This window comes from Nicotiana attenuata, chromosome 1, assembly GCF_001879085.1.
Source record: "Nicotiana attenuata strain UT chromosome 1, NIATTr2, whole genome shotgun sequence".
NCBI classification, from domain to species: Eukaryota; Viridiplantae; Streptophyta; class Magnoliopsida; order Solanales; family Solanaceae; genus Nicotiana; species Nicotiana attenuata.
The window spans coordinates 67673581-67696474 of record NC_031989.1 but is presented as its reverse complement, the minus strand read 5'-3'; the positions used below and the strand labels follow the sequence as shown (position 1 = coordinate 67696474).

General features: G+C 37.1%; 2 protein-coding genes across 2 annotated transcripts; one reads left to right on the top strand and one right to left on the bottom strand.

Moving 5' to 3' along the window:
* Nucleotides 53-8152, bottom strand: LOC109228176 (SEC23-interacting protein-like). Its single transcript, XM_019393352.1, has 6 exons — nt 7805-8152; nt 6272-6336; nt 5879-6165; nt 1560-1631; nt 1410-1472; nt 53-349 (listed from the first exon to the last, which is right to left on the bottom strand). Exons 1-6 carry the CDS (start codon nt 7909-7911, stop codon nt 305-307), a joined length of 639 nt encoding a protein of 212 aa, XP_019248897.1. The 5' UTR covers nt 7912-8152; the 3' UTR covers nt 53-304.
* On the top strand, nt 18346-20887 carry LOC109237000. Its single transcript, XM_019403244.1, has 2 exons — nt 18346-18695; nt 20776-20887. Exons 1-2 carry the CDS (start codon nt 18346-18348, stop codon nt 20885-20887), a joined length of 462 nt encoding a protein of 153 aa, XP_019258789.1.

The window sequence follows — 22894 nt, the reverse complement described above, 5'->3', positions numbered from 1 at the left end:
GAAAGTAAAAAGAACTAGATGCTGGACAAAGCAGCAAAATTTGGCACCCAAGTTAACATGACAAGCAACCAAAAAGCCATTAAATTATATGCCCTTAAGGGCTCAAGCCCATCATTAAATGTTGTAGTACTGATACACTGCGAGCTCTTGTTAACCACGCCGACTTGATAAAACCCAAAAATTAAAAGAAATAAATATCAGAAACAGACTTGTACAGTTAAAACACAAGCCTGCTGACTTGTTGGATGGCAGACCAATAAATAAATCCAAGCCAAGTCAGCACGGAAGATGCAACCCAAAATTATCAGACTCTAGAGTCCAGTGCTAATATTATCTTCTTCCTCGGACCCTGAAACAACCAAAAGGGACAAAGCTTTCAATCAGCATGGAATAAATGACACTATGCTATCCTTTTTATTTCACTAACATAGCTTCAACACCATCATTGTTCATTTGATTTCTCCTAAAGATGAAAAAAAAAAAGATCACTAAAGTAGCTTCAAAACAAAGAAATGAATGGAACAAATGGCTATAGAAGTTCTCGGCTGAAAGTCCAAGCTATCAGCACGTGGTCAGGGTTTACTTTGAAATTTGTATCCAAAGATGTGCTACTCAAGAATCCTTTGGCCGTAAGCCTTGAAAAAGTCTAATCTCTCAAATCAACGTGATTTCGGGACTGTCAAACCAAAAGAAAACTTCTCTAGAAACATTTATAGGAAAATTTCTCTTATGACAAACAATGCCTGCTATAAGAAAATGGATCTTGAGACAAACTCAACCACAAAAGCCAGATTAGCAGGTGAGGATTGCCCAAGACCTTATAAAGAGACAAATGATCCAAGCTCCCAACGATGTGAAACTCAACACCCCTACACGCCCAGGATTGGACATCTGGAGCGTGATTATTATAAGATGGGGTCCAACATCGGGTAAATCATGAATGAGCTGCCTCCAGTACATATTAAGAAAATGGACCTTGGGTCTAACTCAACCCCTAAAGCTAGCACATGAGGTGAGGATTGTCCAAGACCATATAAGAAGACGCATTTCTTAATTCCCAATTGACGTGGGACTCAACACCCCGCACACCCAGGACTGGAGTGGACAATATAAGATGGGCGCCCAACATAGGTAAAAAATGAATTGGGATGAACCTGAACTTTGATACGATGTTAAGAAAATGGACATTGGGCCTAACTCCAACCCAAAAGCTAGCTCAAGAGATGAGTATTGCCCAAGACCATATACGAAGACAAATGATCCACATGTGAGACTCAACACCTACTAATTTGATGCTTTTCCATTATGATTTCTCTTCCCATTCATAAGCAAAAAATAACTAAGAAGAAAATGAAAAAGAGGAAGTCACAATCTTCAAAAGATTTCTCATACAAAATCACGATACTTACCATTGGTATTCCCATAGCTTTAAGATCTTCATCTGTCATGTGCACAAGAGCAGCCATATCAACCTGCAGGAAAAGAACAGGGAGAAGGTAATTTTTTGCAGCACTTAAAAACTAAATTAAAAAGGGAAGGAGCAGCAATAATTTACATACTTCTTCAGCTTGAAATGTAATTGCATACTTCTCAAGACCTAATGATTGTAGAAAACTATCCACTGGTTCCACCTGCACCAAATGTACAAATCGAAATATAAGAGCAGCCCCACGTAGTGTACTCTGGAGCAGCGCACGAGCATACTTACGTAAATTTCAATCTTTTTAGTGTATTATGTGATAGCTGATAAAATCAAGGAAAAGAACCAAAGTCATGAAATAAGTAGAATGAACATCGAGAACCACAAATCTGTGATTATACAGTAGTAAAAAATGCAAAGAAGAGGGTCTAATTGTACATGCACAACTGAGGAAGCTTAATAAATAAGGATCAAATGCAATATACTCACCACAAAAGACGTCATTTAGGAAGAATAAGGAGATAATGACAATACGGCGAAATGTGTGAAAGTGTGTTGTAAGACATAGTTGAATGGTAAGACTAGAAAGAAACATAATCTCTATGATGTCTTTTAGGTAACAGTAAGATTACGCAAAGACCAAGTTTAGAACTGACATGAATAGTCACTACAGCAGGTTTTAGTTCCATTACTGCTTTTTACTGTAAATCAACATAGATGACAGTGGAGATGTCAAATCCGAGCATGAAAAGTGTTGGATTTGCCTAGACCGTAAAATTCACAAAGTAGTCAAGGATAAAACTTTGGACATGGATGCAGAGGTATGGTGCATGCCACAATGTTGTTAAAAGCCCGGTGGAGGAAACTTAAACCTTGAAGGTAAGTGTAATGTAGGTTGAGCACTTCGTCATTAGACAATGGTTTTATGTGCGCCCAGATGCCCGCTTGACAAGTATAATTAGCCAAGCACCCAAGGGTGTGCCAAGCGATCAATGAAATGAGTGAAAAACATGTGAGACTAAGGTTCACATCCTAGCAAAGTAAAAAAAAAACTACGCGATTTGCCTAAGCCTTGGTCAACAGAAGAATTATCCTGGCACCTATGCTGAAGGAAGGTAACCGATATCGGGTAGAATCAGTGTTTGGAAAAGCGATCGCTTCGTCGCTTTAAGCGCGAAGCGATTGCGAAGCGAGAGGGTATCGCTTTTTACTGCTTGAGGCGATGCGATCGTGTGAAGCGCACGCTTCAGTGAAAAAAGCGACAAGGCGACGAGGCGAATGAAGCGATCGCTTCTTTTAAAAAATCGCAGCTGGGCCCTTTTAAAAAAAAAAAAAAGATTGGGTCTGTTTGTAAATTATACAAAACAGACCCCTAACCTCGCTTCTGTAATTGCTTGACAAAACNTATATATATATATATATTAGTTTATTTGATTTTTTTAATGTGTATTTCAGTTTGTAAATTAATTATTATATATATTATATGTATTTTCACAATTGCGCTTCACTTGAATGAAGCGTGCGCTTCGTTTTGCGCTTCGCTTTTGAAGCGAGGCGAGCCCCTGTCGCTTTTTTGCGCTTCGCGCTCTCAAAAACACTGGGTAGAATAGTAGAACTGCATGCAGGCTGACCGAGAAAAAAATTGAATATAAGGGGCAAGACAATTACTTTGCATTAGAATAAAAGATTTATATTATTCTTCAACTAGATTGACATGATTTTTGTTTCAACTCTTTCATTTCATTGCGGACTTTTCAATTTCACCGCACCTAATTGTTGTTTGTAGTCAAGGATAGAACATTGGACATGGATACCAGGATACACTGTATGGCTTCCTTTCAAACGCCATGAGATACAAAAGTACTAGGTCAATCTAGGGTGTCAAATGGGCTGGTTGGGCTGAATTTGAGCGAGTCAAAATAGGTTTGAATCAATAAATTGGACCTGTTACTTGGGGTGAGATTTGCTGGGTCAAGATGCGGTAAACAATGATTTGTAGTAGCCCAACCTGCCTAACTCTAACCTAGTTTTGATTTCTTTGTTTATTTTCTTATGATTTGATTAATTACCAAACAAGACTAATAAAACTTTATTACAGCTATATCTAACAAGAGAAAATTTTCTTTTTAATTATTTTGACTAGTTCTCCAATGGGTCAATTTGGGCTACATGTTTAACTTGGGTTGTAACCAAATTGACCTGCCCATGAAAAGAGTAATATAAATTGACCTAGGGGAGGCAAAATTAGCCCATAAAAAATGTACAACGCAACCCATGAAAATATATACAGCCCAACCCATCCAAATTTGGGCGGGGTTATACTTTCATGGGCTAATTTTGCCACCCCTAGGTCAATCCTTATATTGCCCGTTCCACATTATGATAGGGTTTTTTTTTTTTCACTTTATACTTTGGTCAAAACAAAAAGTACTAGGTCAATCCCTAACTTGAGGATGCCACCTGCATCAACCCACCTTTGCCATAAACCATAGTGCTAAAAGCATAGACCCCTTATTTTTTTATTTTTTTGAGGAAATGGTAAGCAAATTTTTATATTAAGTGATAAAGGCACTAAGATAGTGCTGGATGTTATATTTGTGGTACTTGCACAAACTGAGTTACACCTCTAATCGGTGAGGACACTTAGAAAATCTATAAGTCTATTTACATCAAAAACATCCTGCATATTACACCAAAAATCCAAAAGAGAAATACTATTGTATTTCAGCCTGAGTATGTCCTCTTTCTTGCTTCAAAACATTTTCAGTTTCTTTGTCTCCAAACTATCCCATATGCACGCACCATATGCAAGCTGGTTTGGTTTCCCATATCTTCTCTCTTTCCTTTCCCTACACATAGGGGCTTGATTCTAGAGAAGCACAACTCTTTTTTGGCGCTCCAGCCTGACATCAATCCTAATCTAGCGGCCGGGATTTCCATTCATGTATAAAGCATAAAGTTCCCCTAATCCTTACTCGTGGCCTATATGTCTATCATTCGAAAAATTAATTGCCTATACTTTTGAAGTATCGAAGTAAGAAGTTTGCTTACCTCTCTTGCAACCATCAATCCCTAAGCAGATGTTGAAGAGCATGTAACTCTCATTGTGGTAAACACTCTATAAACACTACAAAGTTGAGGCAAGGTAGCATGTGGATTGTGGATAAGCATATATCATCCACGGGCATCAAGGCACTACTTAAAGGATCTTACCTTATGTCGACCAAGCATATTCCCGTATTCATCTATATTACCAAGAAACTTCCCGGCTTTCATTCGATTGGCTGGTTGGAGTAAGGATAGCTCACTATAAAAGGATCAGCCAGCACAAAGGAAGAGATGTCCCAGGTGATTGATATTCAGTATGGTTGTTGATTTTCCCTATGCATATGTTGCAGGGACACAGTTACTCCAGCAGCATTTTAGAGTCCAGTGAGCAGAACCGCGTCACCCACAGCATATACATACACAACAACATCAAAGACGTATGCCCAGAAAAGCTCCTTTTATCAAACTGGAATAACGAAATTTCTATACAGGTGCTTAAGGCAATAGAGACCAACCACAAGAAGCACTTGGAAAAAGAATTTCTCAACATTCACAGAACTCAACGCTGGAAATATACAACCAGTAGGTATCAATCTTCCAAGCAACTGTGCACATAACCTTATCCGATTCTTAGTAGTTTTTCTTTTTAAGGATGAACCCAGTTCAGAGGGATGTTTGCTTCTGAGAGTTTCTTCACTGGTTGGATTCTATAACCCAGAAACATTTAACTAGCCGCAGGGAAGTGGACATAGCTATGAGCGATACCAAATAAATAGAATATGAAATGAACTTAGAAAGCCCGAACTGAGCCTGGCGAGGGAATGCTTACCGGTACCAAAGCCATTCCGCTCGTCCCTCTTTCCTTTCGAGGAGGGACTTGTCTTCACTCGCCTTGAAGAAAGCAAGTTTGCGGTTACGCAGACGATAACCGGCTTATACAAAGGTTTGTTTCTTAAAATTTTCTTCGGTCAAAATCTAGGGAGGCCTTGGCGGTACAAATAAAAGAAGGTTTATATTGGTCTTGTATCACATTGTTCAGTATCCTAGTACTATAATCCTACTGGCATAATACTGTTTCAAGCAAGAAACTGACCCAACAAACATTAAAAAAAAAAAAAAAAAAAAAAAAAAAAAAAAAAACAGCACCAGCAGCAATTTAAGGAGCTAATATCTGAAGAACTGCAAGTAAGGAAGATGGTAACATTTAAAGCATGGCACATGTTATTTTCATCTAGAGCACTCTATTACCCTTCTGTGTGGGAGGTTTCCAGTAGTTTATCTCCATTTTCTACTGATGCTCGGGTGTGCATTTTCAGGTTTTATTGGCAACATCACTATATTTGATAAAGAAGTAATACTATTGAAAAGGAGCTCATTGATGAAACTAATCTGCACAAGGGATATTCTTGCCTTTTGTTGGGACTTCTTCTTTGAAACTGTACTTGCAACTTTTTTTGTCTCCACGGCCGGAGCTTCAGCTATGACACTTCTCCTGACAGGTTTGCTTATCTCAGGAGCCACTTTCGGCTTTGCTTTGGGGGGAACATTTTCAACTGTTTGCGAGTATACAGTACCAGAGAGCTTTTCGCGCAGATCCCTCATACCTCCAGAGACGGAACCCTTAACACTTTGAGCAGCTTGTTGGATACTTTTCTTTTGGAGTTTTAGACGAAGATCCTTAGTACCAATTTGCTGGCCTATGAAATCCCATAAAAGATATAATAAATATTAGTGGAGCAATCACATGTATATCGCCTAATGAATAAGTAATATCTATACTAATGGTATCTAACAACGCCATACTTGATCCCGGAACTTCATCAGGCTCGTAAAGATCATGCTCCCATTTGTCATCCTCTTCTCTGTGCCTGCAAAATAGATAACAATAATTGAACCAGAAGATTAATAGGATTCCACCAAGTGAAGCTTAAAGGTGCAAAGATAAGTATGATTAATCTCATGTACTTTTTTATCACCACTAGTACTTATAAATAACCAGTGTTGTCAAAGGCGAAAAGCTCTGAAAAGCGCTCAAGGTCTGTTGGAACTTTAAGCACAAAGTGCAATTTAAGTGTGGCTTTATTAAAAAAAGGTCCAATGAAGGAAAAAAATAAAAATATAATGTAGATTAAAAAAAAGTAATAAAGTCATTTATGATGTTTTCCTTAACAACTAATACACTTATTGTTTAGTACCACTCAATTCAAGATAGAATTCATTCGCAATGAGTCTGCACACCTTATTGCTTTGCCTACACAAGAAGCGCACTTAAGCGAGGCGAAACACCCTCCTCGAGCTTTTTTGAGCTTCAAGGCTTAAGCACCCTTGAATGAGCCTTTGACAAGATGGTAAATAGTAATTTTTTGCAATTTTTTTCAATCCTCATTCAACGAATACAAGAAGGGTTGAAGGGATTGATTTCACGAGTGGAAAGACCCATTCTTTATAGCCGTCACGAAAGCTCCCAAAGAGAAACATGTCTTTGTTGCTTGACTGCGTGAACCAAGTCCAGGTCTTCCATTTGTTCAATCCTCACTCAAAGAATACAAGAAGGGTTGGAGGGATTGATCCCAATAGCCTTTCACGAGGGCAAGATTTATAGCCATCACGAAAGTTCCCGAAGAGAAAAAGGTCTTTGCTGCTTGACTGTGTGAACCAAGTTCAAGTTTCATTCGGCATTCTTCCAAATCCTAATCATTAGATTGGCTAGTCCTTTTATGCTTTTGAACGCCAAGCAGAGAGTCCAATACTCCAATCTACAATGGGCTAGAGCCCCAAAAGACATTTATTTGGTTTCGAAATTGCAATAGGCAGTATGCAACAACAAGGAGAAAGGCAACAACACACTATCCAAGAAGACAATTAACCATTACAAGGGAAGGATGCTCTCAATACCTCTGCTTAACAGGTGGTATGAGCTGCTACAAGTACTCAACTGGCTTGACCACGTTTAATAAATGAATTGCACCCAAAGGAATTAGGATCGTAATAAAAACTGAGCCAATATAAATTTAAACTGCTACTATATATAGCAAAAAAAAGGGGGAAAAAATTTTAAAACTGCTATTACACGCATCTCAGATAGTACTATTATAACCAAGACAGCACTCTTTGCGCTAAGCAGATGCGGGATTTTGGTCTTCTTGATACCAATCCTCTACTGGATTGAAGAAAAAACCAAGCTTAAATGAATAAAAATACATCTAACACAAATGCATATTCACAAATGTACAAAGATATAAGTAGTACAGGAAGAAAAATGAAAAAACATAAAAATCTGAAGCCAAAAGAAGAGAATGATAAGTGTAAGTAGAAAAGGCGAGAAAAAGCTAACACCTCTTGCCGGAAATTTGTCTCCGGCGAGAAAAATCATCAGCACTGTTGTCGTTAAGCCTATCCTTTATCGACCTCTTTGTTACTGCATCCACCCGGTCAGAGTACATTGTACTGTGCTCCCAATGGGCCCCGGCACTCGATTCTTAGCACCGAACCCTAACCCTAACCCTAATTATACTTCACTAACAGACACGAATTGGATGAATTTGAGAACTAGAAATAGAGAGGGCAGGGATTTGGGGGAACTCATTCACGAGTGAGCTTTTGGGTAGATATTATTCTGCGTTGCTACTTGCTAATAATAATAATCAAAGGAACCGCGATGTACCCTACTATCGGATACAGATTCGGGTTACTGGGCAATGAACGGGTTAGAACTTAGATAAATGGATAATTCCGGGTTTGATTGTGTTCTAAAAAATAAAGATTATAAAATTTTTGAGCAATTATATTTGTAAAATATTTTTCACAACAATAATTTTGATTCAACAAAAAAAATTATTATTCAAATCGTATCACTAAGGTTCCTATAAAGATAGTTGAATGATCAAGAGGTCACTATTTGATTTATGAGTTATGAGTTCCAATCCAGTGATTACTTAATTATTACTGATTAATTGAATTTTTTTAATTTTATATACCTATGAAGAAAAGATCCATTTAGTTTCTTTCATTAAATTACTAAACCATTTTTATCAAATGTTATTCGATGTAAGGGAAAATTTTGATATTAGAAATTTTAAATTTCACCTTGACATGTATTTTAATTTGAACTTCTTTGGCATATTCAGATCTAAGAAATTTAGGTCCACGAATGTGCGAATGTAAAATATGTTGTGCAAAGTCATATTCAGTATTTTAAAAGGCTTTCTTGGGTCGCCTCGAGGCTCGCCTGGGGTGAGACACTATCAAAATGCCATGAGGCTCATGTGTGAGATTTAGTTTTGTGAAACTTACGCCATAAGAATATGATTGTGCGCCCAAGCACGCCTTATACTCACCGCCCTAGACTCTCCTACTAATCCTAATGCAAATCATACGTCAAAATCACTAATTAGCATTGTTGATCCTCAAAAAAAAATTAAAAGAAAATGGTTAACGCTCTATTCATCTATAGAAATATGAAGATTATGAGTAACTCAAAATACTGCCATAGTATTGTATATTTACTAATTGAGAACATTGGAGAGTAAATATTATTTGAATGGTGAAATTTTATATTTTTACTATTATAATGTATATATTTATCGATAAGGAGTAATAATTAAATTATAGTATTGATGAAGTTTATTGATTATTAATTTTAGAGAGGTAAATTGTGTAGTTTGATAATATTTTAATTTTAATTTTTTAATCGTTTGAAAGATAAGATGTTATAGTTAATTTTAACTCATAGTAACTTTAACACTATTTCATTATTTATATTTATTAAAAATGCTGTATATTTTATTTTTTTATGAGTGTATAATTTTTTTTAATTTACTTACACTTTTAATGAACTTTATATCTTTTTGTGGTTATTATGCTATTTTATTAATTTATAATTAAAATATTTAAAGATCATGGGGCTTACGCCCCATGTCTCGAGAGTTACGTCTCGCTCCATGTTAAGTAAAACGCTCTATCTTATGCCGCCGCCCTTTAAAACATTGGTCGTATTGTATCACCAAAATTGTAAAGAAAATAATATTTTCAAAATAAATGAAAAAATTAAAATAGAACAAAGAACCAAAAGAAATAAAGAGAAAGCTCAGCCGTGGGTTGCAAGTTGTAACAAATAACAACATTTTCGGAGTCCACATGGTATTGCCAAATTAATCATTTGCAGGAACAAAGAGAAGTCTTACTATGTAGGCAAAGGATCTTCATGTAAAATATGGCCCATGTTGTTTACAAGTTATTTTGGGTTTAATAATATTAAATTAAATTTGCCAAATTCCTATTGGCTACTTAGGGAAGTTGGTTTTGATTAAAACTGCCCACTCTGATAGAAAGTGAGATTATGTGTTAAAAATACCGGTCCTTGTGAGCACGTGATTTTTGCCCGACTAGAAATACTCCTACAAAAATTTAAAAAAAAGGTTTTTCTAAATTATTTTTATTTTTATAGAATTTTGTAGGATTTTCTTAATTAATTGTTTGCATTTAGTTACATTTTTTGTGCACATTTAATATTTTAAAATCATAGGAAAATATCAAAAATATCCAAATCATCATCACATAGCATTTTAGGCCTTAATTGCATTTAGAGTAATTGCATAAGTTAATTGCATTTATTAAACAAAAATCATAAAAAATTACCATAGTCATGGCCACATTTCCAGTTTTAATTAATTAGTGTTAAATTAGTGAAAATAAGTAAGATTAATTTTATAAAATAGGTTAATTTAGAATCTAAGTTAGGATTTTATTTAGCTTATTTAGGATTTTATTAAAAAGCATTAAAAAAAAGAAGAAAAGATGAAATGAAAAACAAAGAAAAAAGGAGAAGAAGGAAATTATGCATTGGGCCTGCCTCAGTTGGCCGAAAGAATACCAAAATCCGCCCCATATTTAACCCCAAACCTGGTCCAAATCCGATCCAACCCCCACTAATCAAAACTACATCGTTTCACCTCTCCTAATCCCAGCTGTTGGATCCAACGGTTCGCAACTGAGCCCCAAATCCCTTAAAAGTGTCGGAAGAGACCTAACCCCCCAAACCCTAGACCCCCCATAACTCATCTATCTACTCTCTCAAAGCTCCGCCGTCCTCCACCGCCCGAAAATCGCCTCACGGCGGTGGACCACTCCCAAACCCATCCAAATCACTACCCCACACTCCTCACCTCACCCTCTTCATCAATCCAACATCAATTTGCCCCAAAAACCCCACCGAATTCCTCTAAATCCGGATCTAGAAAACAGAAACCCTAGCTTTTCCTTTTTTCTGATTTTTTCTGAGTTTTCAAGACTCGATTTGATCAAAACCTACGCTAGTTGATTGTTCTCGGCGAGAACAATTGATTAACGTTATTTTTGGTCTATTTCAAAGAATTTCGGGTTCGCCGGAGTCCGTTTAAGTCAGTCGTCCTTATTGCCTACCCTAGGTATCCCTGTTCTCTTTGTTGATTTCCTCTCTTTTCCTTTCTTATATTTTTTCTTTCTTCCTCGTCTGACCAGAATGTGCGACCATTGTGTTAATTTAAGGTCATTCGATAATTTCAATTTAATCAGTGTTTAGTTTAGAATCCATAGATTAGTTTGACTTTAATTACCCCTTAAAACTTGTTAAACTGTTGTTTAAAGTGATATTAATAACATAATCAGTTCAATTGCTTGTTAATCAGTTTTATTGTATGAGTTGTTAGTTTAATAAATTTTAAGTTAATTAGGTATCAAACCAAATTAGTTGCTAACTGGTTTTGCATTACTGCTTTTGTTTGGATCCGTATGGTTTTGCAATGGTTCATTCAGCGTTAACCTAAGGTTAATGGGGATTTTTGGAAATAGAAATAATTTGTTAATTCAGTTTTTTGAGCTTATTTACTCTTTTGGGTGGTTATTTGTAATTAACAGAAGCTAAAGGGGTCTAAAAGGAACAGGGAAGTTTAGGGCATAGAAAATCAGAAACTAGGGTGGCTATTTGTGTTAATCAGAACTTAAAGGGGTCAGTTGGGAAGTAAAAATGGATGAATTTCAGGTAAAAAAATATCAGAAGCTTCTAGTATAGGACAACTGTCCATTTATAGTGTTAAAAGATGCTGAAAATTGGGTAAAAGGACAACTGTACCAAAATCTGTTAAAAAAGATGTTGTCCTATCCTTTTTTACGGCTGACATCTCTAAAATCTATGCTGGAATATTCCCCTTTGGACCCTCTCCCATCCTTATCCCTTCTTGCATTTCTCCTCTATATAAGAGCACTCATTTTCTTTCATTGGACATACGGTGAATCCTCTGAATACACACAGAAAACCCCCCTGCATTTTCCTTTCCTGCATTCTTAGCAGAAAACACACATAGAATTACTAGATATCTCTAAGAAGTTCTGGTCTTCTTCATTCATTTCTGATCTTTCTTGAGATGATTTTGGACTGAAGTTTGAAGCTTATTTTGGGGCTATTCTTTGCTGATTGTCTGCTTGATTATTGCTGTTTTTGAGCTTGCTGATCTATTTCTCCAGTTTTTTCAGCATTTATTTGGCATTTATTGACTATCTTTCATAGAAGGTATGTGAGATTCTCTCCTTGTAACTCTTATGAATATGGAAATACATAATAGACATGTTGATACTTTGCTTATTCCTACTTCTATGTATTTTCTGATGTTTGTAGGATTAATTTGATCCATCTTTGTTCTATGACTAAATCTGCTTCAGTTGTTTAGTTCAAGTTGAATACACATGCCATGTTGACTCATTTAACTGGGCTAATTTGTTACTTTTGTTCACTTATCTTGATTTAAGGTTGTTATTAAATCAAATAAGCTCATGCAAGTTTTCTCTGAATGTATCTGTTGTCATTTCTTCTAAGCAGACACAAGAATAAATTGTGAAATCATGAGTTGCTGCTGTTAATCTCTGTTTCTAGCTCTCTTTGATTAAGCATGAATTCAGGATTCGACACTGCTATAATATATGTCTGGGTGATTATCTGTGTTAATGCATAACGAGAAAAAGGTCACTGTTGCAACAGATATGGCGGATGTTCATGGATCTGGCCATTAATTGGTCAATTTGTAAACCCCAAAGCCAAAAAAGATTGTGTCAAGAGTGTTTGAAGCCACTTTAGTCTAAATTTGCTCATGTAGAAAGATATTCATTTTAGGATTTTAATATAATTGTGGGCATGAATGCATTGTATTATCTATTGTAGTTAGATACATGTTGAATTTGATTGTTGTAATTGATTTATATTACTGTTATAAGCATGACAGAATCAGTGATGAATTCGTCAAATTAGTGTGATGCAATTACAATTAGAGTAATGGTTTGAAAGTGATAAAGTTTGGTGCTATGGGCTTAATGTTAAAGCCCAATACTCTGTCCTACAATTTTTGAACAAATTTCAAACGCATAAAGATTCCATGTTAAGATTCTAACACAACTGTTTTGTTTCACTCAGGCCCCAAACTTCAAAATCTGGGCCTGTTTAGCAGTTAATAAATAAAGTTGCCCCATTTGATCAAATAAGTGTCTCATATAGTATTGAACCTTTACACCTAGCTAAGTGATGTAGAATACTTAGAGACATAATCACTTTTTTAGGTTCACTTTAAAACTAGATTAACTATTGCAATTATGTATACGCATGCGTGACATAGTTGTGATGCCAAGGTATACGTTCGCGTAACCATGGTTAAACGTTTTTCTCAAATGCCTTAATCAAATATTCGTAGAAATGCTTTAAGCGCGATTTTTAAATTGTTATCATGATTACGTTTTTCTTTCAAATAAATTCAAAGTATGTGTTCGTGCAACTTTGACTAAACCTTTTCCTTAAATAAACTAAGTGTTAGGAATTGAGTATACGTGCGCGTAACTCATCTTAGGTTAATCTCTTAAATATGGATTATCAAATGATTAATAGCGGTAAAAGGTAAAATAAACATAGGTCCTAAAATAAGTAATTAGACAAAATAGGCCAAGTATAAATTGCTAAGCGACCGTGCTAGAACCACGGAACCCGGGAATGCCTAACACCTTCTCCCGGGTTAACAGAATTCCTTACCTAGTTTTCTGGTTTCGCAGACTTTAAATGAAGTCAAATTTTCCTCGATTAGGGATTTAAAATAAACCGGTGACTTGGGACACTATAAATTATCCCAAGTGGCGACTCTAAAATTAAATAAATAATCCCATTTCGATTAATGTCACTTTAATTGAAAAAACTCCCTTATATCCCCCCTTTCGGGTAAAAAGGAGGTGTGACAGCTTTGGCGACTCTGCTGGGGATTAGAACCCAGAATCACTAGTTCAGGTTCAAGAATTCGAGCTTGTTAATGTGATTTTTACTTGGCTTTATTATTTGTTGATATTACTGTATTTTTGTGCCTAATGTGCTACTTGCCGCTTATTTACCGCTTTGATATTATTTGAACTGTATTAAATTGTCTTCTTACGCCTACCTTCTGAGTCTTCTAAAAAATGGTGCACACGTTCGCGTGGCTCGCTTTTCTGTTAAAGGTCATACCAAATAGAACGGGGATGGATCAGCCGCTAGGCGGGGTAGACTTTCGTGCTCCCGGTACGTCGCTCCCACCTCGGCTCAAGTTGTCCGCTTGGGTAAGCCAGGTTTAGAACACAACCCAGGTTTAAACCTAGAATAACATAACCTCATGCCGGATCCCTAGTAGGAACATTTGTTTGCATCACGTGCATTTGACTTTGGGGACTCAACACAGGGGTTGGGTCCGTCTAGGACAGTTGTACCCGAAATAAAAGACCATCTTGATGCATCTTATGTGCTATTTGTACATTTATTTGTTTCGGCTCGTATATTGACCGGCTAAGGAAAGAAATACAACAGAAAAAACAAGAGTGAGGTAGGATAGAGAATTCACCCGGTTCTGAAAACCCCGGTCTTTGAAAAATGCCTCGAAACTCTGCCAAAATTTTTGGAAAAAAAAGAGAGGAAAGGGAAATGTATTTCAAAATGGAAGTAAGTCAATACCATGTTTTTCCAATTATGTCAAAATTGACCGAACTACGCGAGTCTGATTCTCACCGGATGTGAGATACGTAGGCAAACCTCATCGGTTCTGGCCCCAATTTAAAAAAAAAATCCAAAAATATTTTCCTTTAATTCCTTCTTTAGGAGCATTTTCTTAGAAAATTCAAAAAAAAATATATTTTAAACTCAAAAATAGTTTCCTTCTTTCTGAAATCTTTCATACGGAAAAAAATAAATAAAAGGAAAAATCAATCAAAAATCAAAATCCAAAATGCGGGTTTACTTTATTTTGAAGTCTTTTTCCCAAAATCCAAAAAAAAAAATTCTTTTCCTTCTTTAAAAGTCGTTCTTTTGTAATTGTCAAAAAAAATTGAAAAAAATTGAAGTGCAAAAAATATTTTCGTTTTTCTTCAGAAGTACTTTCGTAAATTAAAAACAACAACAACAAAAAAATAGAAATCCAAAATATTTTCTTAAAAGTCCTTCTTTCGAAAATTAAGAGGCAACATCCAAAATCCAAAAATATTTTCTTTCTTCTTTAGAAAAAGAGAAAACAAATAAAAATTCAAACAAAAAGATATTTTTCTTTTTACTTTTGAAATTCCTAAAGTTCAAATCAAAAGAAAAGGAATTTTTAGAAGTCTTTCTTTCAAAAAAAAAAATATCAAAATCCAAAATCCAAAATATTTTCCTTGTTACAAGCTTTTGAGGTATGATTTGCCTATTTAAAAATGTTGAATAAATTAGAAGAAAAAAGGGTTAGCTCATTTACCTTGTTTCTAATTTTCCTGAACTACGTAATGATCTGATTCATGCGGCGTCGTGATACGTAGGCAATCATCATCGGATTCGGTCATAGCTATATATAACCTGAGTAAAGAAATAAACCAAGAGAAGAGAGAGAAAAGAAAAGGAAAATTAAATGAAAAGAGTGAAAAAAAAGCGCAAAAGTAAGAAAAAGATTCAGGATACGGAAGTTGATAAAAGAAATAGCAAGGTCGGGATGAGACATACAGTCGTCGCAAACATTTAGATACATTTATCTGATCAGGTGCATTGCATTCCCCAATATGCGATTCCCTATGTGTTAAATGTCACGAACTAACCGGTTTGTTGTGTATGCTATTAAGAACAGGTTCTATTTTTAAGTGGTTGGTTTTTGTGGTAATTTGGCTTCACACCCTTATTTCACGAGATCTAAAGGAAGTATTGCCATGACATCAGAAAGTCACCTACCCATCATTGAGCCCGAAGATAGCCTGGCATCGGTTATCCAACAACCAGAGTCAGCAGCGGCAGTCGAGGAAAATAGAAGGCTACGATGCCATGTGTTAGAAATGTGGGACGCATGGTCCAATGGCAGGGAGCCACCTAGTGCTATCTCTGGATTGCCTGAATTGATCCCCGGGACGGGAGGAACTACCAATGTCCCTATCCCGCTGACCAACCCATTCATCCCGTTTGGGTACCCCACTATGTCGGCCAATTTCACCGGTACGCCTTCTAAAGTTCGCCCCCAGGCACCGTTTTCAGGAATAGCGTCTACAATGTTCACAGCACTGCCAACCTCTACTATGGCCCAACCAACACTACCTCGACAAAGCTTTGAACCATCAACTTTCACTTTCCAAACACCCCAATTTCAATTGGACTCCGCTCGGGTTACCCCAAATTTCTATCCTCAGTACCCACAATGTGAGTCTCCCATAGAACCTCAGAAAGCCGAGAGGAATCCTGAACAAGAAGAGATAGCACGAAAAATGAAAAGCATCGAGCAAAGCCTAAAAAATATGCAGGGCCTGAGTGGCCACAAGAGCGTTTCCTATGCTGATCTGTGCATGTTCCCTCACGTGCATTTACCCGTTGGTTTCAAAACACCAAAGTTCGAAAGATATGACGGGTATGGAGACCCGATTGCTCACTTAAAGCGATACTGTAACCAGCTGAGAGGTGCTGGTGGAAAAGAGGAGCTATTAATGGCTTACTTCGGAGAGAGCCTTGCCAGAATTGCTTCTGAGTGGTATATGGACCAAGATATCTCCCATTGGCACATATGGGACGACCTAGCCCGGGATTTTGTAAGGCAGTTTCAATATAATGTGGACATTGCTCCGGACAAAAATTCTTTGTCCAACATCAAAAAGAAAGCTTCGAAAAGCTTCTGAGAATACGCTATCAAATGGCGTGAACAAGCGGCCAGGGTAAAACCCCCAATGGATGAGGCCGAGATGGTCAGTGTCTTCTTACAGGCCCAAGAGGCCGTTTATTTTCAAAACATGATGTCTGTCATGGGCAAACCATTCGCGGATGCCATAAATGGTAGAAAACGGCCTGAATATAGGCCACATCATGAGTCAATTAGCTATAAGAGCAACTCCCCAAGCCATCCAGAGCGGCTCGGGAGGTTTAGCAAACCGAAAGAAGAAAGAAGAAGGTGCCATGATAGCTTCAAGTTTGAGAAACTCTCGTCAACCCCGGGGTTATTTTGGTTCCACTTCCAGGGCCCCGCAGCATTACTACCCCCACCAGGATACAGCATATGCTATGGCTCCTCATCCTTATGCAGTAATGAATGCCCAGCCATACACCCGGCCACAACAACATTACAATAAGAGCAGAGCTCCACCTCCAAGAAACAACCCTCCTCACCAAGCCCCGTATAATCCACGTCCACCATAAAATAATTATCAATATAACACCCGTCCCCGTCAACCACCTAAAAAAGCTAACTTCACACCCATTTGAGTCATATTCCAGCCTCTTCCCAAAATTAGTTCAAATGGGCCTGTTGCAGCTTGTACCTCCAAACAGACAGAATCCAGAATCTCCATCCTACAGACCAGGTACCAGGTGCGCTTATCATTCCGGGACAGAAGGGTATGACACCGAAGATTGTTGGACCCTTAAGAGTGCAGTCGAGAACTTGATTGAGCAGAAGCGGGTAGTGCTAAGGGACGAGGAATTCCCTAATGTAACCAACAACCCGTTACCAGCTCACAACAACGGGCCAGTCATCGGGATGATCTGTGAGGACAAAGAATTTGACCCAGCCTTAAAAGTTATCATTGCCATTGCCGACTCAGAAAAGAAACCCAAAACAGTGGCAAAACAGGTTAGAGATGAAAAGAAGATAGATTCCACTCCCTAAAATACAGAAAAGGTGGTAGAAACAAAGACAGGGGCGGCACCAGCTAAAGATGCCATTCTCTACGTCCTAAGAGCCCCCAGGAAGGGACAGCTCATGTTAATCCCTCCTAAAAGATTTGAACAGAAGAAAGCCACACTGATTGTGCCAAAGATGTATGTACCGAAAGGAACTTACGTGGCACAGAGGCCAATAATTTCACCCGATTTGGATGAGCCTTTGGTCATCAGCCGTGCACCGCAGCATCCCATGAGAGACCCTACTGCCGTCCCTTGGAACTACAATAAGACAGTGGTCACATACAAAGGAAAGGAAGTTATGGGAGAAGTAGATGAAATGAACCTGTCTGGGAAGTATCATAACCCAGAAGAATCGAACAAAACAAAGCAGAAACGGTTTCCACTTAAGAAGCCGGTTAGTGCTGAAGAAGCGGAAGAATTTTTCCGGAAGATGAAAACCTCGGAGTATGCTGTAGTTGATCAACTTAGAAAGACTCCCTCCCAAGTTTCACTTTTGTCTTTGCTAATGAGTTCAAATGAACATCAGAAAGTGCTTCTAAAGACGTTGAATGAGGCGTATGTTCCGATTGAGACCACGGTTGAACAGTTGGAAAGAATGGCATAATGGTTTTTCGAGGTCAACCGAATCTCCTTCAGCCAAAATGACTTGCCTCCAGAAAGAGCCTCTTATAACAAAGCCCTTCATTTGACTGTCAAATGTGAAGGATATTATGTGAAAAGGGTTATGTTAGACGGTGGATCTGGAGTTGACATTTGCCCTCTATCAACATTACAAAGGATGGAAATTGGGACTGAAAGGATTAGACCCAACAATGTTTGCGTACGTGCTTTCGATGGTGTCAAGCGGGGCACGATAGGGGAAATTGACCTGGTCCTAACCATTGGCCCTGTAGATTTTGAAGTAACATTCCAAATTCTGGACATGGACACTTCCTATAACTTTCTCTTGGGTAGACCATGGATCCATGCCGCGGGAGCCGTGCCCTCTACTCTCCACCAAATGGTCAAGTCCGAACATGAAAACCAAGAAATAGTGGTCCACGGAGAAGATGAACAATCAATCTACAAGGACCCGTCAGTCCCATGCTTGGAGGCTAGAGAGGGTAGTGAACACATCATCTACCAAAATCCACCCCATATTTAACCCCAAACCCGGTCCAAATCCGATCCAACCCCCACTAATCAAAACGACATCGTTTCACCTCTCCTAATCCTAGCCGTTGGATCCAACGGCTCATAACTGAGCCCCAAATCCCTTAAAAGTGTCGAAAGAGACCTAACCCCCCAAACCCTAGACCCCCCATAACTCGTCTCTCTCCTCTCTCAAAGCTCCACCGCCCGAAAATCGCCTCACGACGGCGGACCACTCCCAAACCCAACCAAATCACTACCCCACACTCCTCACCTCACCCTCTTCATCAATCCACCATCAATTTGCCCCAAAACCCCACCGAATTCCTCTAATTCCGGATCTAGAAAACATAAACCCTACCTTTTCCTTTATTTTGATTTTTTCTGAGTTTTCAAGACTCGATTTGATTAAAATCTATGCTAGTTGATTGCTCTCGGTGAGAACGATTGATTAGCGTTATTTTTGGTCTATTTCGAAGAATTTCGGATTCGCTGGAGTCCGTTCAACTCAGCCGTCCTTATTGCCTACCCTAGGTATCCGTGTTCTCTTTGTTGATTTCCTCTCTTTTCCTTTCTTCTATTTTTTCTTTCTTCCTGTGACCATTGTGTTAAATTGAGGTCATTCGATAATTTCAGTTTAATCAGTGTTTAGTATAGAATCCATAGATTAGTTTGACTTTAATTACTCCTCAAAACTTGCTAAACTGTTGTTTAAAGTGATATTAATAACATAGTTAGTTCAATTTCTTGTTAATCAGTTTGATTGCATGAGTTGTTAGTTTAATCAATTTTATGTTAATTAGGCATCAAAACAAATTAGCTGCTAATTGATTTTGCATTACTGCTTTTGTTTGGATCCGTATGGTTTTGCAATGGTTCATTCAGCGTTAACCTAAGGTTAAAGGGGATTTTTGGAAATAGAAATAATTGTTAATTCAGTTGTTTGAGCTTATTTACTCTTTTGGGTGGTTATTTGTAATTAACAGAAGCTAAAGGGATCTAAAAGGAATAGGGAAGTTTAGGGCATAGAAAATCAGAAACAAGGGTGGCTATTTGTGTTAATCAGAACTTAAAGGGGTCAGTTGGGAAGTAAAAATAGATGGATTTCAGGTAAAAAATATCAGAAGCTTCTAGTATGGGACAACTATCCATTTTTAGTGTTAAAAAGATGCTGAAAATTGGGTAAAAGGACAACTGTACCAAAATCTGTTAAAAAAGATGTTATCCTATCCTTTTTTACAGCTGACATCTCTAAAATTTATGCTGGAATATTCCCCTTTGGACCCTCTCCCATCCTTATCCCTTCTTGCATTTCTCCTCTATATAAAAGAACTCATTTTCTTTTATTGGACATACGGTGAATCCTCTGAATACACACAGAAAAACCCCTGCATTTTTCTTTCCTGCATTCTTAGCAGAAAACACACATAGAATTCCTAGATGTCTTTAAGAAGTTCTGGTCTTCTTCATTCATTTATGATCTTTCTTGAGATGATTTTGGACTGAAGTTTGAAGCTTATTCTGGGGCTATTCTTTGCTGATTGTCTGCTTGATTGTTGCTATTTTTGAGCTTGCTGATCTATTTCTCCAATTTTTTCAGCCTTTGTTTGGTATTTATTGACTATCTTTCATAGAAGGTATGTGAGATTCTCTCCTTGTGACTCTTATGAAAATGGAAATACATAATAGACATGTTGATACTTTGCTTATTCCTACGTCTATGTGTTTTTTATTGTTTGTAGGATTAATTTGATCCATCTTTGTTCTATGACTAAATCTGATTCAGTTGTTTAGTTCAAGTTGAATACACATGCCATGTTAACTCATTTAACTAGGCTAATTTGTTACTTTTGTTCACTTATCTTGATGTAAGGTTGTTATTAAATCAAATAAGCTCATGCAAGTTTTCTCTGAATGTATCTGTTTTCATTTCTTCTAAGCAGACACAAGAATAAATTGTGAAATCATGAGTTACTGCTGTTAATCTCTGTTTCTAGCTCTCTTTGATTAAGCATGAATTCAGGTTTCGACACTGCTATAATATGCTGTTTGGGTTATTATCTGTGTTAATGCATAACGAGAAAAAGGTCAGTGTTACAACAGATATGGCGGATGTTCATGGATCTGGCCATTAATTGGTCAAATTTGTAAACCCCAAAGCCAAAAAAGATTGTGTCAAGAGTGTTTGAAGCCACTGTAGTCTAAATTTGCTCATGTAGAAAGATATTCATTTTAGGATTTTTATGTAATTCTGGGTATGAATGCATTGCATTATCTATTGTAGTTAGATAGATGTTGAATTTGATTGTTGTAATTGATTTATATTACTGTTATAAGCATGATAGAATCAGTGATAAATTTGTCAAATTAGTGTGATGCAATTACAATTTGAGTAATGGTTTGACAGTGATAAAGTTTTGTGCTATGGGATTAACGTTAAAGCCCAATACTCTGTCCTACAATTTTTGAACAAATTTCAAACGCATAAAGATTCCCTGTTAAGATTCTAACACAAATGTTTTGTTTCACTCAGGCCCCATGCTTCAAAGTCTGGGCCTGTTTGGCAGTTAATAAATAAAGTTGCCCCATTTGATCAAATAAGTGTCTCATGTAGTATTGAACCTTTATACCTAGCTAAGTGATGTGGAATACTTAGAGACATAATCACAACTTTAGGTTCACTTTAAAATTAGATTAACTATTGCAATTATGCATACGCATGCGTGACATAGTTGTGATGCCAAGGTATACGTTCGCGTAACCATGGTTAAACATTTTTTTCAAACGCCTTAATCAAATATTCGTAGAAATGCTTTAAGCGCGATTTTTAAATTGTTATCATGATTACATTTTTCTTTCAAATAAATTCAAAGTATGTGTTCGCGCAACTTTGACTAAACCTTTTCCTTAAATAAACTAAGTGTTAGGAATTGAGTATACATGCGTGTAACTCATCTTAGGTTAATCTCTTAAATATGGATTATCAAGTGATTAATATCAGTAAAAGGTAAAATAAACATAGGTCCTAAAATAAGTAATTAGACAAAATAGGCCAAGTACAAATTGCTAAGTGACCGTGCTAGAACCACGGAACCCGGGAATGCCTAACACCTTCTCCCGGGTTAACAGAATTCCTTACCTAGTTTTCTGGTTTCACAGACTTTAAATGAAGTCAAATTTTCCTCGATTTGGGATTTGAAATAAACCTGTGACTTGGGACACCATAAATTATCCCAAGTGGCGACTCTAAAATTAAATAAATAATCCCATTTCGACTAATGTTACTGTAATTGAAAAAACTCCCTTATATCCCCCTTTTCGGGTAAAAAGGAGGTGTGACAGTCCTCTCTGTATCTTTAAAAGGCAAAGAATAATGTATTTCGTTGTTTTTGTTCTGAAAGAAAGCGAAAAAGAGAGAGAGAGAGAGAGAGTGTGTGAGAGAGAGAAATAACTTTCTTAATCATAAGTAGTCACACTTATGAAAATCATTAAGTTCCAATGATTTTGAAATTATTGATAGGATTGTTATGTTAGATTGTTTATGTACTACAATCTCAAATTAATAAAAAATTTACATGTGGTATCAAGAGCAGGGTTTAGGAATGGATTTTTTTCATTAAGATTAATATTTGCTATTAATTTTGAACCCTAGTTATGAAATTTTGGGATTCTATGTTTACAGTTTGTCAGCCAAATCATTTTAAGGCCAAAACATATAAGAAGTTTTGTTTATGAGAATAATAATTGCTCAAATATTTCTACAGGTTTGGCCTTATTCTGAATTATAAGTTTACGTGTTCGGTAAATGTTATAACAGAGAACTTCTAAAGCTTCTTACATCCTTAAAAGTGCAGTTCCTCCGCGTCAATTCATATTTTGTTTCTATATATTTGATGTTGTCGGGCGAATGATAAACTAGAATTATTTCTGTAAACTCAAGTAACAGTTCTCGATGGTTGCATAACGGTTGGCTATAAATACAGATATTCTCTGTAACGGTTGTTCATTGAATGCTATCCGATATCAATTCTCCGAATCCTTGTTACCGGTTACTCTGTCTTCGGAATTCACTCAGCACCGATTTTATGCTTGTGACCGGTATCACTTACTTGCTGACTCACCTCTTTACCTGTTTTCAACTT